The following is a 22,415-nucleotide window of genomic DNA, read 5'->3' as shown; positions in this document are numbered from 1 at the left end:
TTGAAAAATCTTTTCTATCATCACGTATATCATCCCATATCGTTAGAACACTGTCTTTCGCGCTAGTCGAATTCCCCGGGAATCTTCATGCTGCTGTTCGCTCCGCCATGGCGCTCTGACGGGTTTGGCCTTGTTAAAAAAGTAGAATCTTGTGCGATATTTCCTCGACTCCTCTACAAAGACGCAGTCATATCACGATTTTTTAGATACAAGATCCGTCGGCATGCCCGACCACTCCCATTGTCGTGCTGGCCGATCACAGGCCCCTTCAGTAAAATCGCAAACCTCAACTTGAACCGGCAAGTCCTGGACGCGTTCGTTGACTGTCTGTGGAAAGTAAAGCTTCAAGGCATCTGGGATCTTGAGCCTGTTCGAAGCAGTCATGGGGAGTTGCTCGTCGTCGGTGAGAATGCGCAAGACCGTGGGAAGCTTGTACGTGGCCAAATTCACCGCGAGATCTGTCCTGAGTTTGTGAAGAGAAATACTGCTCCTCTGTTTCTCGTCTCCCTTGACTTTCAACAAGGCGCCAACCCGAGACCTAATTTCTGCATCGGGAATCGAGAGTACGTACGCATCCTCGATATACGGAAGCGAAATAATGCTATCTCGCAGCTCCGGCCCTACGACTCGGAAGCCGCTGGAATCGATGACTACATGCATGTCAGTCAAAGGATGAGAATAGGTTTCGCAGATAAGCCTACTGTCGGTTGAAGCCCTGCCCTCAATGACGAAGCTTTTTCCATTCCAGTATCCCAGGTCTCCTGTTTTGTAGTAGCCCTGGTCGTCAAAAGCCGCCCGCGTTTTGTCCTCGTCGTTATAGTAACTGCATTTTGTAAGTGCGGTATCATCGTCAGTCATGGTACACATCCATGAGGGAACCTTCCAGGCCATAGATTGCTTACCCTGAGAAAATGTAGGGCCCTTTCGCAAGAATCTCCCCGTGGTCGCCGCATGATAACTTCACCTCCATACCATGGCATGGGATCCCAATCAAACGCTATAGTGGTCAGTAGGTCGATCATTTCCTTCCATGCCTCCTCAACGTGTGGGAGCACGGCACATACCTCATTACTGTCATCATTGGCACCAAATGGCTGGTAGGTAATAGGTGCTGCTTCAGTCGTTGCATAGAAAACCTGTAGCGATCGATTTCCCAGCATGTCACGCCAGAATTTCTGCACAGGCTTGGTAACGGAGCCTCCGACGGAACATGCGAGGTGGAGAGCGCGGACTGCGGAGGCGTATTCTTCCAACTCGCAAGTTGGCAAGGACAAGAGTGTTTCCTCATAGTATTCCTTCATCCGAGTGAACATCATCGCCCCCAGTGTCAATGTAGTAATCCCCTGTTCCCGTAAACGCTCCCAGAGCGTGGCAGCACTGACAGGGCGATCATTGATGAACTCAATGCGACTTCCGCCGAGGAGACAGTGCATGATAGGACGGAAACCGCCGGTCCAGCTCATGCCACGATAACTGAAGGACGTAGACCTGGGTGCGCAGGTACGTGTTGTTTTGGGATCTGCCATGGCATAGTAGAAGTTACGTGTGTGCACGATGCCTTTGGGTGGGCCGGTTGTGCCTGAACTGAACATCACGGTGGCCGGTCTTTGGCTGGGAAAGACAATCCTCGCATCAGTTTTGAGGATAGAGTGGATATTGTCAGAAACATTGCGGCTGTCTATCTTGATCTGCACACTTGCTGGCTGAGTGCCATACTTCTTCTCTGTGTCGGTCAAGATAGCAGCTTGCGCCGCCTGCAGTTGCGGTGTGAAGACAATGCCGGCGGCGTTATAATGATTGAGAAGATACGCAGCTTCTTCTGGATCAATGTCGGGGTCTTGGATTTCTCATTAGATCCTCAGGCATCTTTTTAGATCTATCCATTTTGACATGGTTGTGAGGACTCACTGAGAGGAACCGCGGCACCGCCCACGCCCAATATGGCAAGGAACCCAACTAAGAAGTGATATCCAGATGGCGCCAAAAGGAAGAAGTAGAATCCCTGTTCGCTGGGCCCTTTAAGCGCACTGCTGATCTCGGATGGCAGCGTGTTGGTCAGGGCTTCTCCGAGGGTCGCGACATCGCAAAGCAGTTGTCCATACGAGACTTGGATGCTGCTTGCAGGATCTAGAATGAACCAATCATCTGCCCATAGTTTTGCCTGGTGCAGAATTTGCGCAAAGAATGGGTCATCTGAGAAGCCATTGATACGGTTTTGAATAGCCATTGTTCACGCTGGATTTCAAAATCAGAGGTTCAGGGCTCCCTTGTCATGTCCTGCCAGACGGTTGCTTAAAGTAGACTGACTATATGAGGCCTCTCTTTTGCATGTACTGGCATGCATATCGATGTATGTACGGAGAGACTGCTACTAATGCTGTATCTCTGCACTGCTACGTTGAGCGCCAAGAGCTATTCTGCAAGGGACTTCACGAGCCCAACACATGCATGCAATGTCCACCCTATCTCTCAGATCTGTTGAGGAACGGAACCAGGAATGAAACACCCACATCCAGCGGTGAGGCTGTCCGAGGGGTTCGTGTTCGGCCATCTGTGATCGACATCTAGCTGATACTCACCTCGTATGCATGACGACGGCTGATTAGCCGCATTCCTCAGCCTGTAGTGTCTGGTGCTAAACATATTCTGACGCGTTCGAGCAGGAAGAGGAATGGGAGCGGTCAATTATACAAACTTATTTATGGGCTGAGCATTGGCGATGATCAAGTCGTCCCTTCGTTGAAGCAAAGCCACAACAATCATCCGCATTTACAGTCCATAGACGCGATGACCCTCACTACTCGCATATCAGCAGAGTCCAGCGCAAATCAGCCCAAGTCGCGCGACGTGGATTGGTACCATCCAGACCTGACATGGCTTCCTGAGACGTCAGCTCAATTGTTTGCGGAATATTCTGGCATTCCCAAAGACCAAATTCTGAACCATATTCACCGGATTCGCGAGAAAGCTTGGGATGTGTAGGTTGCTCTTTCACCGTAACGGAGTGGATGCTTATTATGCTTAGCTACCCCTATCCCTGTATTGGGGTCTTCCGGTTTATAGATTTCGGAGCTTATAACTCCCCGGTGTATCCCTCCGTCGTCGAGAGAATCAAGGCTGGGCAGACATTCCTGGATCTGGGCTGCTGTTTTGGACAAGACATCCGCAAGCTCGTCTATGATGGTGCTCTTTCAGAAAATCTTATCGGAGTGGATCTCCACGCCGGCTTCCATGAGTTGGGCTACGAGCTTTTCCGTGATAGGGAGACCTTGAAAGCGCGCTTCCAGGCGCAGAGCATCTTTGACGACGACTTTCTCCCTGAGCTGCAAGGCCAGATTGACATCGTCTATATGGGCGCTTTCCTTCACTTGTTTGAGCCGCATCAGCAAAAGATCATCATCCGAAAAGTCTCCAAACTGCTGCGTGATCAGAAAGGTTCCCTTGCCTTCGGTCGTCATGTGGGTGCCGAGCAAGCCGGACAGATTGGATTGAACAACAAGTGGTATGTGTACGGGCACAATGATTCTACCATCCAGGAGCTTTTCAATGGATCCGGGGATGGGAAGTGGGAAGTGGAGTCCCAGTTGCGGCCCTTTATGCACGAGGGAATGGACCAGAAGACTCGCCCGGAAGGATATGAGGAGAGAGTTCGCATGATGTTCTTTTCGGCCTCTCGCTTGTAGTTATCTCTTGGGTCGGGTGTAAACCAATATGCATGATTGAAAAGTTGTTCGATGGAAACCTATGTGTCAGGTTTTTGGTAGATTTCCATGGTATACTCTTCGATCGGGCTAGTTCAACTACCCGAGTCCACGGCTATATCTTCCTCCACTTAGAAGCTCACTATACGATAAAAGGAGGTAGGAAGAGAGCATTCATACAGGCGAAGTAAACAGTTTGTTCTAGATATATTCGGTGCACGTTCCAACAGCATCAAAATATATAATAGCTCACCATTTGAGGACGGTAAGGGATACCGTGGCTAAACCGTTACATTGAGCTAGAATATATTCTCCCGACGACTACGCAATCGATAACTATAGGCGATGCATCAATTCCCACCAGTGACACAATAACACATTCGACTTGTATAGTTCTTTGGCGCCTGACAGGCCCAACGGGTGGTTGCCTGGGGCGACCGGCAGGCGGTGTGCGCTGTAAACAACGACCGGTCGATTTCATGCGCTGCAGTGTCGCTTTCAAATATCCCAGGCTCTCTGTTGATTTCCCCATCTATGTGATATCCATGGCCAGGTTGAACGATGATGGTGAGCAAGATCCGGGAGCTCAACCCTCCGACCACATCTTGAGCCCTCAGCCCTGTGCCCCTCCCAGCAAGGAGCTCCTACTTGCCTCGTTCGAGACATCCCACCTGCCAGCCAGTGAGAACAGATCAACAATCGATGACGGCCAGATGTCAACGCGAGACTATGAGTACAATTCATCTGGATCTTCGACCCGACACTCGTCTAGTGACATATTCGGCCGGGAAATGGACGACGAGCTGGAACAGATGAAGTCGCGAGCCTCCAGTCGCTCATCACTGTCCTCTATGCCCGCCTCCGTCCTTGTACATCCCCTCACCAAGATGAACTCAATGAATGTACATGAGAAGGTTGCCGGATACAACATGGAGGACGACGAGGCAAGCTTCGGAGGATTCGACGAGCCACCGATATCAATACGCACCGTTCGACAACGCGAGGCTGCGTTCCGGAAACCGAGCTCCGTGAGGGCTATGCAGATGCACACAGAGGATGAAGCGGATGACGACGAGTACCTGACACCCCCGAGGCGTCGGCCAGGGATGCGCTCGCCGGGATCGTCGCCACTGAAGAGATCGCCGTACTATTCTCCCAACGCATCGTCAAATAAACCCAAGCCTAAGAAAGAATATCCACTCGTTCTTCTCCACTGCAATCTCCTTGCACCGTCCCTTCCCGTGTCGGGCGCTGCAGACCCTGTTAATCAGGAGCTCCTTGAACAAGTCCTTCCAACCCCATACTGGAAGCGCTGGAGGAGACTACAAGACAAAGTCGGATCCGGCGTCCTTCGCGATCGAGGAGTGCTCATCTCTCATCCGGAGGATCTCTACGACGTGCTGGAAGAACGATTGCTTGAAAGCTTGGAGCTGCAGCGTCCTCGGGTGCACCAGGGTCATTTCATCGGCCACGAGGAAAGCGGTCCTGGATCCGAGGGCGAGCTCTCTGACAGAGGGGAGAGCGAGACAGATGGCGAGCAGGGCGATGAATGTCCTGACTGTGGTGGGCGTGTTCTGCGGCACGGAGACAACAACCGCAAGTGGGAGATTCGAGTCTATGCTGCGAACGGGCTGATGAGAGCCGGCGCGTGGGCCGCCGCTTGGAAGGATATGGAGAAGGTTGACGTTGAAGTCGGCCTCTGGTTGCCATCAGATGTGCGACGGGCCTTGGAAAAACGACTGGCGGAAGAACGTCAGGCTGCACCCAAGCAAACCCAGCCTGCACCGATGCTTGCTGAAACCGAGAAACCAGATATGACCAAAAATTCTGTTCTTGGGCATGGAAGATCGTTCGAAGAAGCAGGATCAGCTCCTTCCGGCAAAGAGTCCGTGCCTGCAGATGATGGATCGAATATCCCAGAGGCCAGGCACCAAAAACAAGAGCACGAGATTGCCCTACAGACCTTGATCATCAATTATATCCGTGTTTTGGCAGGTGATAAGCGCAATATCGCGCTGGTAGTCATGAGCATTTTGGTGGCATTCCTTGCCATTGGCTCTCGCCCCCAGCTGCTCCAGCCATCGCCGTCTACTATTTACCCATTCTCACCTGAGGCGGTTAACTCGGTTGCGGTTCCTATTCTCAATTCGGCGGTGCGATCGCAACCAACTGTCATTTTGAATACACCGTCGCCAAGCACTGTCTCGCCAAGTATTGTCTCTTCGGATAATTTCATGACGGACGACACCCCAACTTCCATCGCAGAAGGTTCCACACCGGTTGCCGAGTCTATGAGCTCCTCATCTGCTGATTCTGTTAGCTCCTCGTCTGCGGAGTCAATGGGTTCATTTTCTATTGACCAATCGCCATCGGCGTCTGAAATTGCCGAGCCAGAGGCAACCTCTCTTGAAACGTCATCGAAGACCGAAGTAGAGCCTTCGGACCCATCCGAACCTGAAGCATCGGAAGTTGTCGAGCCGGAATCGCCAGCTGTGGTTGAATCCCAAGAACCCGACGCCATCGATTTAACCAATGAGTCGGAGGAAGACATTTAGCAACATATTTTTTCTTTTTTTGGATAACACGTATGCCCGGAGAGGAAACACGATTCTGTTCACATTTACGACTGGAATGACACGAGCCGTCACGTTTGGAATATGCACGTTGCGCTTTGCGATTACTCACCATTTGGGCGTGATATTGATGTTTTTTTAGCCAGCTAGTCTTTCGTTTGATTTAAATTTGATGATTAACTATGCCACGGCCACGATGTATGATAAGGCCTGGAATGGTCTATTTACTGGGTCTCCAATGACCCATAACCAAGATCTTGAATTATCACAGCTAGCTCATATTTCTGATAAGGGACTCTAATTCAACCGATGAGTCCCTATGCAAGTCAGTCTCCCACTGTATCCCACCAACCGTCAATCGGACGAGAAAGAGAACCATCGCTAAATCTATTCTCGCGATCCAACCTGGATCCATCGTTTGGTCCCTTGTATGTCTAAACCCCATTAATATAGCCCCATATGTATATACTCCATCAACTCATAAGCCCAGCATCCAGCACCCTCAACTTCTCTTTCGCCCTCACAACCCTCAGAAACCGGAGTCGTTCACATAAGCACTCGGGATAGTTGGCCACTCATCCACCCCATCCAACATCGCCAACGCCATACCGCCACTCTGATGGACCTGGATGTGACAGTGCATCAGGAACGCCCCGGGGTTCACGACGTGATACCGAATCGCCATCCAGGTTGGGCCTGTCGCCGCGACGGGGGTGGCGCTCGTATCGCGGTATTGGGGGTTGACCAGATTGAACGATTCCGGAATGGACTGCATGGCCTCCGCGACCGACGAGTAGGTGAATGTGCCGTTACCCTGGCCAATGAGGAAGTGCTTGTTGGAGTGTTTGTGGATGGGGTGTGCCGGCTGGACGGGCGCGGTAACCTGGATGATCAGGTCGATCCAGGTATTGTTCTTTGTGCGGATGATGAGGTCGCTTGGGATCGCGGTCTGGTTGAAAAGCAGGGGCTGCGACTCCTCGAGTTCCAGATTGAAGCTGCTGTTTCCCAGAGTCCAGAGGTAGGACGCGTTGTAGTGGCCGATGTTCAGGAGATACGTCGCGTCGACGGCGGTGGAGGGGGCCAGGGCTGGGAATGGCACGATCTGGGTCTCGTTGAGGATGACTGCGTCTGCTGTGGCGTTGGAGCCCGTCAGAGTGATCCAGGGGGTGGAGGTTCTGTTTAGCTGGGACGAGCCCTGATACCGCAGGGTGGCGGTTGTGTTCAGGATCTGCTGGGGACTGCCGCTGACCATACGGATTGTGTAGTCACCTCGTGGCTTGTTGAGTGGCACCAGCACGGAGTATCTGTTGGCATTAGGGATGGTGATCGCGTTCACACGGACGGGCTGGACGTAGCGGCCATCGATGGCGTAAACCCACATATCGTGCTCGTCGACGGAGAACGTGAGATGGAGCAATCCAGCTGCGCTAGTCAAATCCCAGCTCACGTATTGGCTGGCACCGTTCACGCTGATGACTTCATGGGCTGACTGGGTGGATGTACAGCCTGTGAACATCGTCGCTGGAAGTGCATCGTAGTTATGCGGGAAATCACCTTGCGCGGCGACAAGGTCTGGTGGAAAGCATCTTATACACGGCGCGTTAGTCCGTCGTTTCAGGATCAGTTGATCTGTCTGAGTATTCTACTCACCCAATATCTGTAAGAGACTCGTTGCCAAGGACCGTCTTCTGGTTGCTTGTAGTCAGAGCATCCAGTTCAGCTTGACTAAAGCATGAAATCGATCCCTTTCCATTGATAAGAAGAGCATTAGCACAGTATGAGTCCACGCCAGATGCCTCTTCTGCGCTCCAGATCTGCTCCGACGTAAGAAGACGCCAGTCCGAGAGAAGCAGGGGTGCAGTATTAGCTTCAGCCGTTTGGATGGCTTTCAGCTGAGTGGTGCTGTTGGTGATCATATTGAATGGCCTTGCCTCCGAACTGGACGGGGTGATATAGATCGGCCCGTAAAGACCATCTTCGAGCTGGCCGCGGTGGTGCGCATGGTAAAAGTACGCGCCATACTGATCAGCAGTCCAACGATAACGGAATCTCCCATTCTGTGGGATCGGGCGCTGCGACATGCCGGGGACGCCATCAGACCAAGGAGTTCCTATCTGCTCAATTCCTGCGATCTCCTATTTTAGCACTGGCGTATCTATGTGTAGACCAGCTAAGGCTCTCACCATGGAAGTGCACAGTCACGTTAAACGGACACCGATTATAAACATCGAAGATCACGGTATCTCCTTGATTCAATCGTAGCTGGGGACCAGGATATTGGCCATTCGTGAGAATCACGCTCCTCGTCACCCCTGCGACGGTAGTGTTGGCCCAAGTCAGGGTTGCCGAGAAGTTGACAGTCGCCGCAGAAGCCCATTGAGCGAAACACAGCAGCAGCAGCAAGTTTCCAGCGTTAAGCTTCATCTTGGCGTCTCCGAGGTGATACAACTGGAATATAGATTGAATGCAGTGTAGCACGATCGCCATGTGGGATTTCTGTCGATTATATACGGAGCCCCCCAACAGCTCCGAATATCTGTTGTGAACATATGTATCATGATTCCAGCCAAGTCTTCATGTGTGTGCGCCTTCAAGCCCGCAGAATTCGACGAATTCAAAGCCTACGTTGCTGCTATGGCTTGCGAGCTCAGTCAAGGGCTGAGAAGAAAGACACTACTCCCCGATGGTAGGCTCTTCACAGACCGGCGGGGATGGACGAGCAGTTCATCCGAGAAGCAATATAGCCCAAGAATACCAACCAGGATCCTGGATCTGGATCCCCTCGCGAGCCAATCAAACATGGCCCGATTTATCGTGGCGTCGGCGCGGAACCTCAATTTGGCCCGGATAGATCTCAATCTCGCACAAGGTCGACCCGAGAACAAAGACGCGCTCCCAAATGTCGGGGCGAAGTGAGGCCGAAGAATCATCTGGCCATGATTATGCACAGTGATGGAGGCTGAGCGCTGCAGACCAGAGGCCATGTCTTTAGTGGCCCTAACAGAGGGCGATACTTGAACCTGCGTATCGCGCGGAGGGTGTGCGAGGGACAAATCAGATACGCTGACCAGGTTCCTGAGCCATGGCTGCATCTGATGCATAGCTGGTCGTGTCTCGGCACACGGCGTGTCACGGCATCCGGCGTGTCACGGCATCCGGCGTGTCAGACCAATGCTAACCAATGCGCTGGGATCAGACAAAGAAATGAACCGGATGTGATCAGCGTCGGGTATGAGTCAACCAGTGATCGGCGCGCAAATTGCACAATCCGACGAATGTCGTCCGAAGGGACAGAAATTGTCGTCAGGGCTAGGGGCCCACGTGTAGGGAATGGAATCAGGTACACAATGCATGGTGGAAATCAGAAGTAAGAGTGACGACCCGCGCATGAACCTAGGGCGTGCGTGGTCAGGGTCGTCAACGTCCGGTTGCCAACTCAACCGCCCATCACGACGATGAGGTGTGGAAGACCAAGAAAACAACAGATGAAACATTCCATTTTGTGGTATCCTCACAAGAAAACCGGATAATCATACTAGTGCTACTATGTCCAATAGAGGCGTCCCGGCATTACTTTTTCACTTGCCTCATTCAACCCGGCCCCGATCGAAGTAGTAACCGTCCCCGAATTCAGAATTCAAAAATCCCCAACGTCATCGCCAAATGCAGGCATGCCGTGTTGGGCATCATCTGACACCGAGGGGTGGCCCTCTTTCGAATGGAGGATGGCAATCGAATCTGGGGTGGGAATGCCCACCAAGGGCTGACTCTGCGACGTCGGATCCACCCACGTCTGCTTCCCGTTGCCCTCATAAGCTCCGTCACCTCCGGCCAGAGGCAGACCTTCCAACTCAGGTGACGTGAGTTCGCTGTAGCTGTTGTTCAGTCGTTGCAGGAACTCCGGATCGAATCCCATTTGCAGCAGCGGATCAGGTGCTCCCTCTGCAGGCGCGGATGAAGATGAGGCGTTGCCGGTAAGATTGCTGCCCCAATCAGATGCAAATGCTGGCACACCGGCTGAGATGATCCCTGTGCTCCCAGCATAACTCCCTGATAGACTCGCCTGCCCACTGGGTACCGCCGATGAAAACCCTGTTGGGGGATAGGCGGGGCTCTGTAGACTAGGGCTGGACACCGCGGGGCTGTGAAGGGCAGCGCCCGGGAATAAGGCCCTTGCGAAGATATTGGTGTCTTGTGGAGGATCCCGCAGACCCCCTTGAGTGGCGAAAGGGGGTTGGAGTCCCAAATCATCGTACTGGATTGTGTCATTGTTGACCGCGGTTTCGAGCCCGGCGTCTCGTTTCAGGATGCTGAGCCACATGTGGTTGTCTGCACAGGTTTGATTCCAAGAGTCGTCGCTACCATATATTACTCGGCGGGCTTCGGCTTGGATCATCTGGTCTGTCGGGAGGATGCCTTGCGCTTTCTGGCTGTGGATATATGCCGTGAGTTCTCGAGAAAGACGACGATAGCAATTAGCATCATTGGGGACAGTCAAGCCCGCCGGGTTGCCATCTGCTTGGACTTGAGCGGTCGACCAGGGATTGGGACTTCGCCATTCGTAGTCAATTAGATACGGCGGGATGGCATTCTCCACGCGCTGGAGGATGTGGGGTTCAAAGCCCCAGTCCCCTTCCCATTGCGCCATGCTGGCGCCATTTTTGAAATGGCCAGCGAGGTGGTCCACGCGGTCCTTCCACGTGTGCAACACAGAGCCACAAAATCCACAGCGAGATTTGATATCGGTGATGCTGCTCTGCCATATCTCCATACAAGGGTGAAACTTGGCATTGTGCATCAACCGGAGGTGCTGGTTGAGATGGTCCTTGCGATAGAACGTCCTTTCTTGAATGGACTTCTCTTGGCAGTTCATGTAGTTGTGCGTTTCCAAATGATCCCTATCTGGGTTTGGCTGGAAGCAGAAGACGCAACGGAGGACGCCTTTATCTTCCGTGACGCCGCCGTGGGGAGAGCAAGTCCATTTGTCGAGGATGAGATGCATGGATTTCTCATGGCGTTGCCAATCGTACTTGGCGGCAAAAGAATCCGTACAGAAGGTACATTGGAAAGGACGAACCGCTTTAGCCTTCTGGTGGTTAAAAGTATTAACCGGTAGAGAGACTTTGCGTCGTCGTCGACGTTCTTTCCGATCCATTGAGCCAAAGGAGCCAAGGGAGGATCGATGAGAAAAGGCAGAAGCAAAAGAAAGGTCAGACAAGGATGAACGACTGGTATCCAGACTACTGGCTGAGGCAGTATATCTTTTATGTTCGGAGCTTGCGTGGCTTGACTCATTGGTACTGGACCCCGGCCGACGGGGCCTCACGTGACCGGTCTGAGTCGATCGTGGGCGCGAGGGATCGAATGGGGGATTGGCCAAAGCGCGATTAATATCGCTGATCGTGGCCGGTTCGTTCTCAGGGGGAGAATACTTCCAACGCTCAAGCGGAGTCATGAGGGACACGTCTATCTGTTGCTGCCCGGGAATGTTGACGGCTCCCGGGACGGGCGAATGCGTCCCCGTAGCAGGACGAACTTTGCCGCGCCGACGAGCGTTAGCGAGCCAATTCGCAATCTGAGTCCTGGTCAGACCAGTATTCTGCTTCAGATCATCTTTCTCAGATTCGGTGGGATAAGGGTTTTCGTGGTGATCGCGAAGCCAGCCCTTCAAGATACTGATGGCCTTGCGGGAGAATCGAGCGCTGTTCTTGCGAGAACGAGAATCTGAGTCGTCACCAAAGGCGCCGTAGGAGACCGACTTGAGAGCCTTCTTCCCGGTCAGACTACCGGTAGGGATGTAGGCATTCTCGGACACGGGATGTAAGGTCTGAAGGAACTTGCCGGGGACCTTGGCGTGGGTGAAACTGCACTCGCGGTAGAGAGAGATACAACAGGTACAACCATTCTGCATCACTCCACGTTTGGCAACAAAACAGTCGAGGCCCATTCGCCGACAAAAGTCACAGGACTCCTGGGCACGGAACATAGGATAGACCCCGGTGTCCTGATCGGAACCGACAGTGTCTCCCACGTACTCTTCGGCCGTCTCCGGGGCAGGCGGGTCATTGGGAAACTCCAGGAAGGCCGCCGGCTGGTCTTGAAGCAATGCGTTGAAATTGGCCGAGCGTTCTTCAGCCTCGTCGAATTCCAGATCAACCGAGGCGACGTCGTCGCTTTGGTGATTCGATTCATGGGCCGACGAGGCACCTTCAAAGTCGAAGTACTCCATGGTGTTGTGGCTGCTAGACAGCCCTTCTCGCGAGGATGACCTTTCAAATCTCTTAATACTTCGGGAGTTTGTTGAATCGCCAGGGATACCACAAGGAGGAGAAAGAGTCGGTCAGGGAGGGCAGCGTATCTGCGGTCCGGGGTAGAGAATGAATAATCAAATCCCGGTGGAGTCGGTTGAAAAACCAACCTGGGAACGGCCAATGTGCCACTAAGATTTTCCAAGACAGCCCCAAATCGGCCCCAATCGCAGGTCGTGGAGGCTCACGCCATGCCGATAAGCAATCAGTCATAGCAGATTGTCATTAACCTATGCAGCAACCAGTTCCGAGGGGAGGGGTCGTTTCTCAGGCCGCCACTCGGTGATCCAATTGGAGCCGACCCCAAATGCAGCGTCATCGTATGGAGTTTACCACTGAACGGAGTACATCGAAGCAACGAGAAAGGGAGTGCGAGTGGATGAGTGGGAGGGGAAGCTAGTGAGCGCATCTGCGCGCCCTTCGCATGTCAACGCCAAGCCTAATCGGGACAGGCGTCAGTCCGGGCCGAACAGCCTTCCTAATCCGGCAGGGCTGATTCACCCTCCGCGATATCGGACTATACAACTCGGGCTCGAGAGTTCATATACCTGTTATGCTCAGTCGCTGTGGTTGTGGCATACACTCCTTGGTTCGGATTCAAGTGTCGCCGAAGCAACTCTAATCCATTTGAGGAACTGCTCAGGTGAGTACAATTGTGGTACCGAGACATCTGCAGTATGGAAGAGCAATGGGAAAAATCCATACGCACTCGTAATGCCAAGGGTTGGAGCATTTCCTCGCAGAAAACTGCGTGGTCCCGGATGATTTTTGGTATCTTCGCTACGTGAGTAGGGCCAGCGGGTCGGCTATAAGCAGGAATGTCCAAACAAGGGTCTCTGTCAATTTGTAATTACGCAGTTCACCTCAGGACGACACAATGGCACTTGTGGGATTTTTCCTATAGAGAGCAACCACTATAATTTATAAAAAAAAGGGAGAAGGAAAACAGTTGCGCCGAATAACCGCGAAAAAATGGAATATACTCCGATAGGGGGAATCGAACCCCCGGCTGCCGTGTGAGAGACGGCGATGTTAGCCACTACACCATATCGGAGGGTGACGAATAACGCTTTCTAGTTTACATCTAAGTAACGTAGCTTTTCCTAAACAGTTATCGCCTTACTATCTGATATTATAATAGGGAACACAAGATAAAGGTAAACGCTATTGGGCCCCTTATACTTAAACTGATCTAATAATTGTAAAATATAGCTTTTGCCTAGATAATATATGTCCGCTCTTAATGAGTAAAGGAGAATAGAACGCTCTCGGCTGTTATTTAAGATATCTGCTTTAAAATCTTTGACGTAATGTATCTTTGAAGCCTAGAGAACGGGAAAGATAAGTTTGATAGTTGCGGGCGCTCTTCCTGGAACATTGAATGAGCCGATTTGTGACTCGAGGGAGGAGTAAAACATCCATGGACTGAATATATACAGTATGTTGGAAGTGCATTCAGCGCAGTCAAATACTCCATTTCAAACCTTGGAAAGACATCTGGAAGCTTTACCAGGTTAAACACCATCTTCTAACAACGGCGCCCGCCACTCCTGCAATCTCCTCTCATCCCAGAGAGCGTAACACCATTCCCAGTCCTTTTCATGAGCTCGATTGTAATTCAAGGAATCCTCAAAACTATCGCCTTCGTTGTGGGGCACCAGCCACGCTTTTTTCCAACCAACACTGGGCTGTTCAAGAGGCGATAAAGCCGACCAGAACTGTTCAAAATTTTGGGAAAACTCAAGGCGATCCATTGGATCTATGAATGGAAACCGTTTGTCCCACGAGAGCCCCATTTGAAGTCCAATAAATGGCCCCGGCCAGAAGCCCCTGGTGTTGTTGCAAACAGTATTGCGTCGTGATAGCCGATCCATATGGAGAACGCGATATAAAAATTCTGGTCCTAGCCCCGCTAGGCCCTTAAAGTGTTTGTTAAAATGATCAAGGTCACTTTCTATCTCAATTTCGCAAACAGGCGGCCGCTGCTCCCTAGGAATAATATCGCAAAAGAACTCACACGGTGTGTTTTTGATGAGTTGTCGTAAGTCGTCTGCAATCTCCTTAGAGATAGGCTTGATTTTGGAAACAAGGTAGCCAAACACACAGCCCATCTCTTCATATTCCCAAGGGGGCATTATGCCATAGAACAACCGATATGCCTCTAGACCACAAAGCCAAGTATTGTTCATTCTCGAGGGGCCTCTTCTTCCATTGAATTCCCCTAGTTGCCAGATCGGTCTGACCCCGTGTTTATCACAATCAGGGTGTTTATCACAATTGGGGATTTCATCATAATCGTGTTCACACTCGATTTGGTCCCCAAAGATATTGTGTAGGAGTTGGAATCGACATAATGCCCTAAGGAAACGGCGTGTTTCTAAAGGCGAGAAACCCAATGGCAGATATTCATTTTTCCACTGTGCCAGTTGAATCCATGGGGGGCGTGGTGCGTTGATCGAATAGTCCTCGAGAAAGAAGCTTAGAAGTTTGTGAAAATGGAGGAGCTTTATGACTTCCTCTAGGCCGTCGGGTTTGCGTAAGGCTTGGCCAAGACTATGAGTCTCATTTCTGCGGCGCCAGCAATCCAGCAAGGAAATCGCGCTTTCCTTGTATGAGCTAAAATACAGCCCTTGAGACCGCACAACAGTAAGTGCTTCCGCCAGATCGAGAAATCCAGAGTATTGTTGATGGACAAGGTATTCAAGCAATTCCTGTCTAACCGCAAGGTATGCATGGTGGTATTTGGGTGATGCAAGCACGAGAGATTTGAGGGTGTCGTGATCCGGCACTCGGAATAAAATGAGAATTTTAAGCTCAGTGGGGAGATTCTCAAGGGTCGGTTCAGCCTGCACAAAAATCGTCAGGTTCACGCTACTGGAATTGGGGCTTTGGACTCACCATGCTGCAGCAAAAGGTTGTTGGAGGGAAAAAAAAATGAGGGGTTGACGAAGTGGAAATATCATTCCCTCTGAGAGCTGAAGCGCCTGGTCAGCCTTACATAAGGCTCAACAATGTAACCTCGAAACCAAAAAAGAAACAAGAACATTGAAACGTTGCTAATAATAATTGACTAGCTGTGTGATGAAAAACCGCGCGGATACAAATAGGAGATTGTTGTCCAATCAATGTGGTGGGTGCCTGAGAGCGCCGGCGATGCTTGCCCCGCACTCCAATCACACGATTTCTGGTCAACAAAAACTATGACGATCTATAGGGGCCAAAATCAGTTGTAAGGAAAGACCACAACCGCCCATATGAAACTGATCCGTGCGTCAAAGTACCCTTTGCCGCTGGTTTTATGTTCTGGTGGCTTTTTAGCCTATCGTCAAGCTTTCGGCCCAACCGTTCACTATTTCGAGTATCCAAATAAAGATCCTGGCGCTTTTGTTATGTTTTATCTTGTTTCCCCGTGCAGCAAGGAGCCTTATCTGGTAATACGCCAAGGCCCTGCCTGTAGCGGGCATGGTAGTACTCGACTAGAATCTCCTGCAGCAGGACGGGGATAACATGGTCATCGACAACACCTGGGCGTCTCGCTTTTCACTCCAGGAACTGATCGTTTCATGCCCCTGCAGGGAGGGAAGAGAAGGTCTTGGTCGGCGACAACTCATGAGAGAGGGCTATATAGTATCCTCGATATTCTTCATTTTCTCGTGTATCTCAGAACTTCGCGAACCATCCTCTCCACTGATTTCATTATCCTATTCGTGCATTTTACCTCTGTGCCAAATCACTTCCACTGTCACAAAATGCCAATGCGCCGTATCAACGTCAAGGGTAAAGCGCCATCTCGCGGGTCTGAGGACGACCGCTACGTCTTTAGCGATTTTGCCAATTTATCCCTGGCCGACGAACGTATACCAGGGCGATCCTATGGCCCTGGAAATCACTATTCGTCCTCCGAGCCAAAGTACGACACCCGGTCGTCGAGATATGCCCGCAATTCACCTCCACCAAAGCCATATCACGGCCCACATTTCGAAAAGGGCCCGGCCCAGGAAGAACTCTGGGATGCCCGAGGTTCGAGAGAAGTTTGGGATCCGTATAAACCGGAGCGCTCTGTGGCTGCTCGACCAGAGACCCATGGCCGAGCCCATTCTATTCACCAGTCTAGAATGGAGCATCATTATAGCGATCCCTACGAGAAACGTCCAGTGCCCTACACAGCGCGCACAAGAGCTGACTATAAGGCCTACAAAGACCCATCAGAGGGCCATGGCTGGATGTCAGAGAAAGTCGGTGCTGCCAAGAACATCCAGATAGGGAGAAAGCATTTCCCTGAGGATTCCCAACGTGACGCTATTTTGGAAGCGAGGGAGGTTGCCACCTCTGGCCGGTATATGGCAAACCTGTAAGAAAACCCCTTCTAAAACAGGATTATCACAGGAAATTAACAAAATTAACATAACAACAGAGCTGTACAAGGTCGCGTGGGATTCGAGCAAAAGTACCCACAGGCCTACGAGAGCCGCGATGCAATCAGGAGACATACGAAACAAGTGACCAGCCAAAGTGACTCTGCTAAAAGCTTCAGGGACAGCCAGGAGTATCTGGATCATCATTTAGCGGCTTGGGAAAGACAAAGAGAGCGCCAGGGCAGACGTTGAAGAAGATAAACGTTTCAGATGGACGCGGCCAGATAATGCATGACATGGCAAACTGCCATTCGTGAGATGATCATTTTCGACGTCCCTGCTGCGAGTTGGTTAATCGTTCATATGTGCACGATTTTCTGTTTTTCTGTCTTGCTTGCTTGGTTTTGTTCTGATCTTGATGTGTATTCTATCATGGCAGCTGAGTTAGAGCAGCGCCAGTGTTACTCTAAATCCCCTTGATGGGCACATTTAGGTAACTACTATTGCCTGTATGCTAGTTAGTATGCGTGATGGGGTTACCTAACCTCCCTCTTTGTTTATAGCTAGATTCTTCCACCTCACTTGATATATTGCTTCGGTGTGTTTTTTCAGCGTGTTTTTAGTCCTTCCTTAGCGAGATTCATCGACCAAAGCGCTTTCTCTCCCTGTAATGTGGTGTGTTGGATATTTATCTTCTTGTTGAGTGTTCTCTGCCCCGGTGCTCTACTACGTACCTAGGTTACTCTACATACTTGATTTCCTCTGCTGGGTGGGGCTTTCCTATCTTAGCTGCCACCGCTACACCTTAACATGGCCCATTTATATAGCCTATAGGTCTTGGACAGGGGTTTAGGGATTATTTTGTCTTCTTTGTTATAAATTGGAGATCGTTTTTCGGCAGCAAAACCTTGACCAATCAGAGGGAGGAACCGTGACCTGCAGGGTATCCCCTCATCCGTCCCAGGAGGCACAATTAGCGCGATTACTAGTATATATATAATACCGCGTTATTATTAGCTGTACTCTGTAATATCTCGGTAATCAGGATTAGTGTAATTAATAATCAGAACCAACTAGTTATAAAATTCATCCCAACATTGCCCTTTTATATATAATACTACATTACCACACTCTCTACAACCAGATCAGAAAAGCACATATAGACTCTTGATATCGACCCCACTAGGTAGCTAGAGTCGTGGAGGAAAAGAAGATGGGAATAACAGCTGTATTTGCGTATCTAGTGCTTCCCGAGGGGGTAATTCAGCGGTAATATCGTCAAGCTTACGCTTAGTAGCCATAACTAGTAACTTTAAAGGTTAGTAGGTTAGGAGGTTAGTAGGCAATATTGTCGCGCTCAAAAAACCACGCGTTGATGACTTAGCAGCTAGTGGAGCGCTAATATCCAATCATATATTAGTAGATCTCAGTCTTGTGGTGGATTGGTTGATATAATACACCAATAATACCGCGCTAATTGTGCCTCCTGGGACGGACGAGGGGATAACCAGCTTTTGTTCTTGCCTGCGCAGAAACTCCACAGTTTTCCCAGCACAACACCATGCAGAATCATGGTCTCTCCGTCGGTACACCCAATTATACCATATCGGATAGGTATGGAAAGTGTGACATTTAGCGAAGATGGAGGACGGGGTGGTGAGGGAATAAGAAGGGGGTTCTACTAATAAAGTAGAAAGAATGCAAATCAAGTAAACATAAAGCCAAGTGAACCATCTATATATATATGTAAGAAGCCCGGGTCTTCCCCAGTGTTACTTCTAACTGTATTATCATTTTGTAAGCAGAAATTGGGTAACCATTGTCAGTATGGTTAAGTGGTTAAAACGCTAGACTTGAAAACCCTTTCGAGATCTAGTTTATTTGTGATCCTAGTCGAACCCTAGTGCTGACGTCTTTTCTTTTTGTTTTTTTCTTTAAAAAAAAAATAGCTATGACCTTAGGAAGAACTTCTATTGAACTATCTATATAGTATACTCCGCTTCGCTCCATAATAAGTAACTTCTCTACCTAGGTAAGATTCCAAGGTTATAAAGACTAAGATTTATTTTAGTGTGAAAAAGTGAGAAAAGAAAATTAACAATAAACAGAAAAGGATTTTGCAACCAAAGCTATACTACTAGACGTTATATCCACCACCTATGAAGGCAAATAAAGTGCCTAGGCGGAAACACTATTATTTTGTGGAAAACACTATATATTATTGTACTGTTTTCGCCGTTACCCTGACTTACACTATATCAGAGTTATTAGGAAGTGTTCCTTACTTTAGACTGAAATATGGGATATTCAAAGCTTCTAATACTCTCTTCTTCCCCTCATCCCTCTCCCCCCTATCTCTCCTGCTATATATTTTTTTGGTTTTGTCCTTTTATATGCTTTTTATATGCTTTTACTGGCAGTGAACACCACATTTTCTATTTTATAACTCTCTTCTCTGTAAGTATAGTAACCTACTAAGAGAATTTCCTATACGTAAGCCTACAATTTAATGATAGGGATCTAATACAAACAATGAAATCTTTGGATCGAATAAGTGCATTTTATTATAGTATGATAAATGCTAGGTGAAAAGACCCCCATCCCCCCTCAAAAGACCACTCAAAACTGTGGCCTTTTGTTGTCACCTCGAGCTATACCATATTGGAGGGCGACTGTGAATACGCTTATCTATTCTAGACTTATCAATTTGCGCTCTTATGGGTGGTAGTATATCGGAATGGCTATATGGTATATAGGACCTTATAGTTTATTCCAGGGCTTCCCGTATGTTTTGATTAGGCATACGCCCCAAAAGGGTTGGCAGATTGGGCGGAATAGCAACACGGGCTTCTTAATTCCAATTGGCCGCGTCCTCTTTATTCTCCAGGGCCCCAGGTCAGTGTATACTTTGATAATCATTTGGCGTCGAAAACGAGCAGATTCCCTAGACTATTACTCCTCCTCCATCCAATTTCAGAAACCGCAGGCTGATTATTCGAAGGGCTCGAATACTTTTGAATAATTTTATAATAACCTTATGCCTATATATTTGTCGTCGCTGGAATATCGAGGTCGAACCCGGACGACTGGTATTGACTGTTCATCAATAATTCAGCTACATGTTTCGGGAGAATGAAGTTACTCTCTAGGCCGTTAATCTGAAGCGTATCCAGTCGTATCAGACCTAGATTCATTAATCCTTCGTGGCTCCGATGCTGACAACGCAAGGTATTCGACCACAGATGTAGTAGATTCTTCGACTGGAATGCATGCTGCTTGGTGGGTGCTTGGACAAGGAGCAGAGTCACGAAATTCGATACCGCAGCGAAGCATGTTCGATTCCCTGACAGGAAAACGCGTCAGGAGTCTGCTGGGCTTCAATCCACGATAATACTTACAGGGGTGCCAAAATGTTCCAAAATCCTGGGAGAGCAAGGTACCAACAAAATTGACGATTATGGCGGCGCATTTCTCCGCCGCGTTCAGGGTAGCCTCCTCGGCCTGGCCAAGTTCCATGAAGTTCAAAGAGGGAAGTTGATCGAATCCATGGCCGTCAAATGTCAGTTCTTCAATGGACCAGGTGGAGTTGATCGGTCTTGGGCTCGTGTCGTCGGCTATTGGGGGCGGCGGGGGGGATTGGGCGAGGGGACGGAGAATACCGCGATAGAGAAACATTTCCACCACCAAATATGAGAAATGAAGATCTGCGATACCTTGCTCCCGGCTGGAGATGGTATTTCTCCTGGGTGCTGAGCCACGGTTGAGCCGTAGACTATCAGGAAGTGACGAATACCAATTCTGGAGCTGTGCGCGGATTGGCCGAGCTGCGTCGATAGAGGTGCGGAACTCGTCTGAGAGCCTCTGAGATGCTTTGAGAGTGCTGTACAACGAGAACCTGTTAGTGGAGAAAGATAAAAGAGAGGACCTGGCCATACTAGAATGTTTGGTGGAGGTTGTCGACGATCCGAGCTAAACCTGTGGCGTAGCAGAAGAGTGGCTGACAATTCTGGTCTGGATGAGTATGGCCGTCACCTTGAGCTTCATCTCGAATGAAATCACTGGAACCAAGCTCAGAAACGTCGAACTCCTCGTGATGAATGAATGAAGGTCGTCCAGTCAGTAAGCTTCGCCATTTGTCCTCCAGGTAGACTGCCCACCACAGTCTCCTTCGTAGCCGCTTCTCCCATACTGGAATTCCCCACGGTCGAGGCTCGAGATGAAGACCAAGCGAGACAGCCAGGGCCACCGTTGATCCCAGAAATGACCATATGAAGGGCCCATCGGGGAGGGCGCTCTGGCCTCCAGATGGAAACTGTTGAAGATACAGTAATGAAGCCTGTAAAACTGCCAGATTTGGTGTGTGAGTCTCCTGGATGATGAGCTTGTGAGCGAGACGCCACAAACGATCAGAAAGCGGCTCCTCATATGCTGCAGATACACAAAGCACAGCATCGTAGACTGTAAATGGCATGGCTGAGGCATATATTGCCGCGAGAAGATGGACAGGAATTCGCTTTAGAACAGCGACGGATACCGATGAATTAATGCCCAGTTGAGACCGAGAGATGATCGGGATTGATGGGAACACGAATCGGAGAAATCTATTCATGAGATGAGTCTCCCTTCCTTTCGTTCACCTAGTCCCAGGTACCACTCACAGCGCCAGTAGCCGTATGCCATGTGCAGGTGAAACGATATCATTCAGTTGAGCCTGGTCACTTTCCAAGTCCCCTAGAATACGGGTATCCAACGATGAAGTTGCCGGACGCAGGAGGTTTTCCTCAACCTCGAGGAAATGAACCGGCACCAGCCCTTCAACTGGGACGCCACCCACGTTTCGATAGTGAGTCCGATTAACACTGCGCATGCCATATTCATCGTATCGACAGTGTCGAAGCAGCCAGGGATCGGATTCGGCGGACATTCCATAAAATTGTGCAATCGAGCCTTCAATCAAATCCAGAGACCGAACCCGTTGTACTCGATGTGGGTTAGTATTATCGCCAATGAATCCAAGTTGCTGTGATAGCCCCGGGTCTGGACTGGGGGTATAAACATCTAGCACTTCATTTGAGACAGCGTGACTGACAAGGTCGGCAGGAAGATGTTGCTCCTCATTCTGAGAACCCCGAGTTGCCCAGCTTTGGATTCGATCGTAGTAGAGCTTTCTCCCTGTTTGGTCCAGTGGCTCTACGCACGACTGGGTACTCCTAGGGCTGACTGGCAACGTCGATCTCTCCAGGTTTTGAGCTTCCTGGGCAATGATGCCTTGTCTTTCCGTACGTGTACTTCGGTGGTTGGGCGTGGGGCGCAGATTGAAGGTGCATTCTTTGTCGGCATGAAAGCAGCTCTTGCATGGTGGGCCTTTTGGAAGAACACACGCTGTCTTCCTAGCGCGGCAACGATCGCACGGCCGATTGACCTTAGATCGATATGGGCGTCCAACTGGAGTTGGACGCTCCATAGTAGTAGTGATAG

General features: G+C 50.1%; 8 protein-coding genes across 8 annotated transcripts; 3 read left to right on the top strand and 5 right to left on the bottom strand.

Annotated features, from left to right (window-relative positions):
* Positions 1-192: 192 nt before the first annotated feature.
* On the bottom strand, positions 193-2,227 carry N7459_007605 (class I adenylate-forming enzyme family protein; the record flags this gene model as incomplete). The annotated part of the gene is made up of 5 exons (XM_056946773.1): positions 193-650; positions 702-823; positions 903-997; positions 1,065-1,837; positions 1,909-2,227. 5 exons carry the CDS (start codon positions 2,225-2,227, stop codon positions 193-195), a joined length of 1,767 nt encoding a protein of 588 aa, XP_056798772.1.
* A 560-nt stretch (positions 2,228-2,787) lies between these two features.
* N7459_007604 (class I SAM-dependent methyltransferase) lies at positions 2,788-3,683 on the top strand (the record flags this gene model as incomplete). Its single annotated transcript, XM_056946772.1, has 2 exons — positions 2,788-2,978; positions 3,026-3,683. The coding sequence occupies 2 exons, from the start codon at positions 2,788-2,790 to the stop codon at positions 3,681-3,683; spliced, it is 849 nt and encodes a 282-aa protein (XP_056798771.1).
* A 563-nt stretch (positions 3,684-4,246) lies between these two features.
* Positions 4,247-6,256, top strand: N7459_007603 (uncharacterized protein; the record flags this gene model as incomplete). Its single annotated transcript, XM_056946771.1, has 1 exon — positions 4,247-6,256. One exon carries the CDS (start codon positions 4,247-4,249, stop codon positions 6,254-6,256), a length of 2,010 nt encoding a protein of 669 aa, XP_056798770.1.
* A 547-nt stretch (positions 6,257-6,803) lies between these two features.
* On the bottom strand, positions 6,804-8,698 carry N7459_007602 (uncharacterized protein; the record flags this gene model as incomplete). Its single annotated transcript, XM_056946770.1, has 3 exons — positions 6,804-7,860; positions 7,925-8,399; positions 8,458-8,698. 3 exons carry the CDS (start codon positions 8,696-8,698, stop codon positions 6,804-6,806), a joined length of 1,773 nt encoding a protein of 590 aa, XP_056798769.1.
* A 1,213-nt stretch (positions 8,699-9,911) lies between these two features.
* N7459_007601 (putative homeobox and C2H2 transcription factor) lies at positions 9,912-12,503 on the bottom strand (the record flags this gene model as incomplete). Its single annotated transcript, XM_056946769.1, has 1 exon — positions 9,912-12,503. The coding sequence occupies one exon, from the start codon at positions 12,501-12,503 to the stop codon at positions 9,912-9,914; it is 2,592 nt and encodes an 863-aa protein (XP_056798768.1).
* Positions 12,504-14,096: 1,593 nt separating this feature from the next.
* On the bottom strand, positions 14,097-15,483 carry N7459_007600 (uncharacterized protein; the record flags this gene model as incomplete). Its single annotated transcript, XM_056946768.1, has 2 exons — positions 14,097-15,428; positions 15,481-15,483. 2 exons carry the CDS (start codon positions 15,481-15,483, stop codon positions 14,097-14,099), a joined length of 1,335 nt encoding a protein of 444 aa, XP_056798767.1.
* An 848-nt stretch (positions 15,484-16,331) lies between these two features.
* N7459_007599 (uncharacterized protein) lies at positions 16,332-17,189 on the top strand (the record flags this gene model as incomplete). The annotated part of the gene is made up of 2 exons (XM_056946767.1): positions 16,332-16,933; positions 16,997-17,189. The coding sequence occupies 2 exons, from the start codon at positions 16,332-16,334 to the stop codon at positions 17,187-17,189; spliced, it is 795 nt and encodes a 264-aa protein (XP_056798766.1).
* A 2,789-nt stretch (positions 17,190-19,978) lies between these two features.
* N7459_007598 (Zn(II)2Cys6 transcription factor) lies at positions 19,979-22,401 on the bottom strand (the record flags this gene model as incomplete). The annotated part of the gene is made up of 4 exons (XM_056946766.1): positions 19,979-20,280; positions 20,336-20,798; positions 20,899-21,538; positions 21,596-22,401. The coding sequence occupies 4 exons, from the start codon at positions 22,399-22,401 to the stop codon at positions 19,979-19,981; spliced, it is 2,211 nt and encodes a 736-aa protein (XP_056798765.1).
* Between the last annotated feature and the right edge of the window lie 14 nt (positions 22,402-22,415).

The sequence above is a fragment of the Penicillium hispanicum genome, assembly GCF_028827665.1.
Source record: "Penicillium hispanicum strain IBT 35686 chromosome Unknown utg000006l_segment0_segment0, whole genome shotgun sequence".
NCBI lineage: Eukaryota > Fungi > Ascomycota > Eurotiomycetes > Eurotiales > Aspergillaceae > Penicillium > Penicillium hispanicum.
Note: the sequence above shows the minus strand (reverse complement) of the source record. Positions and strands in the feature narration are given on the sequence as shown.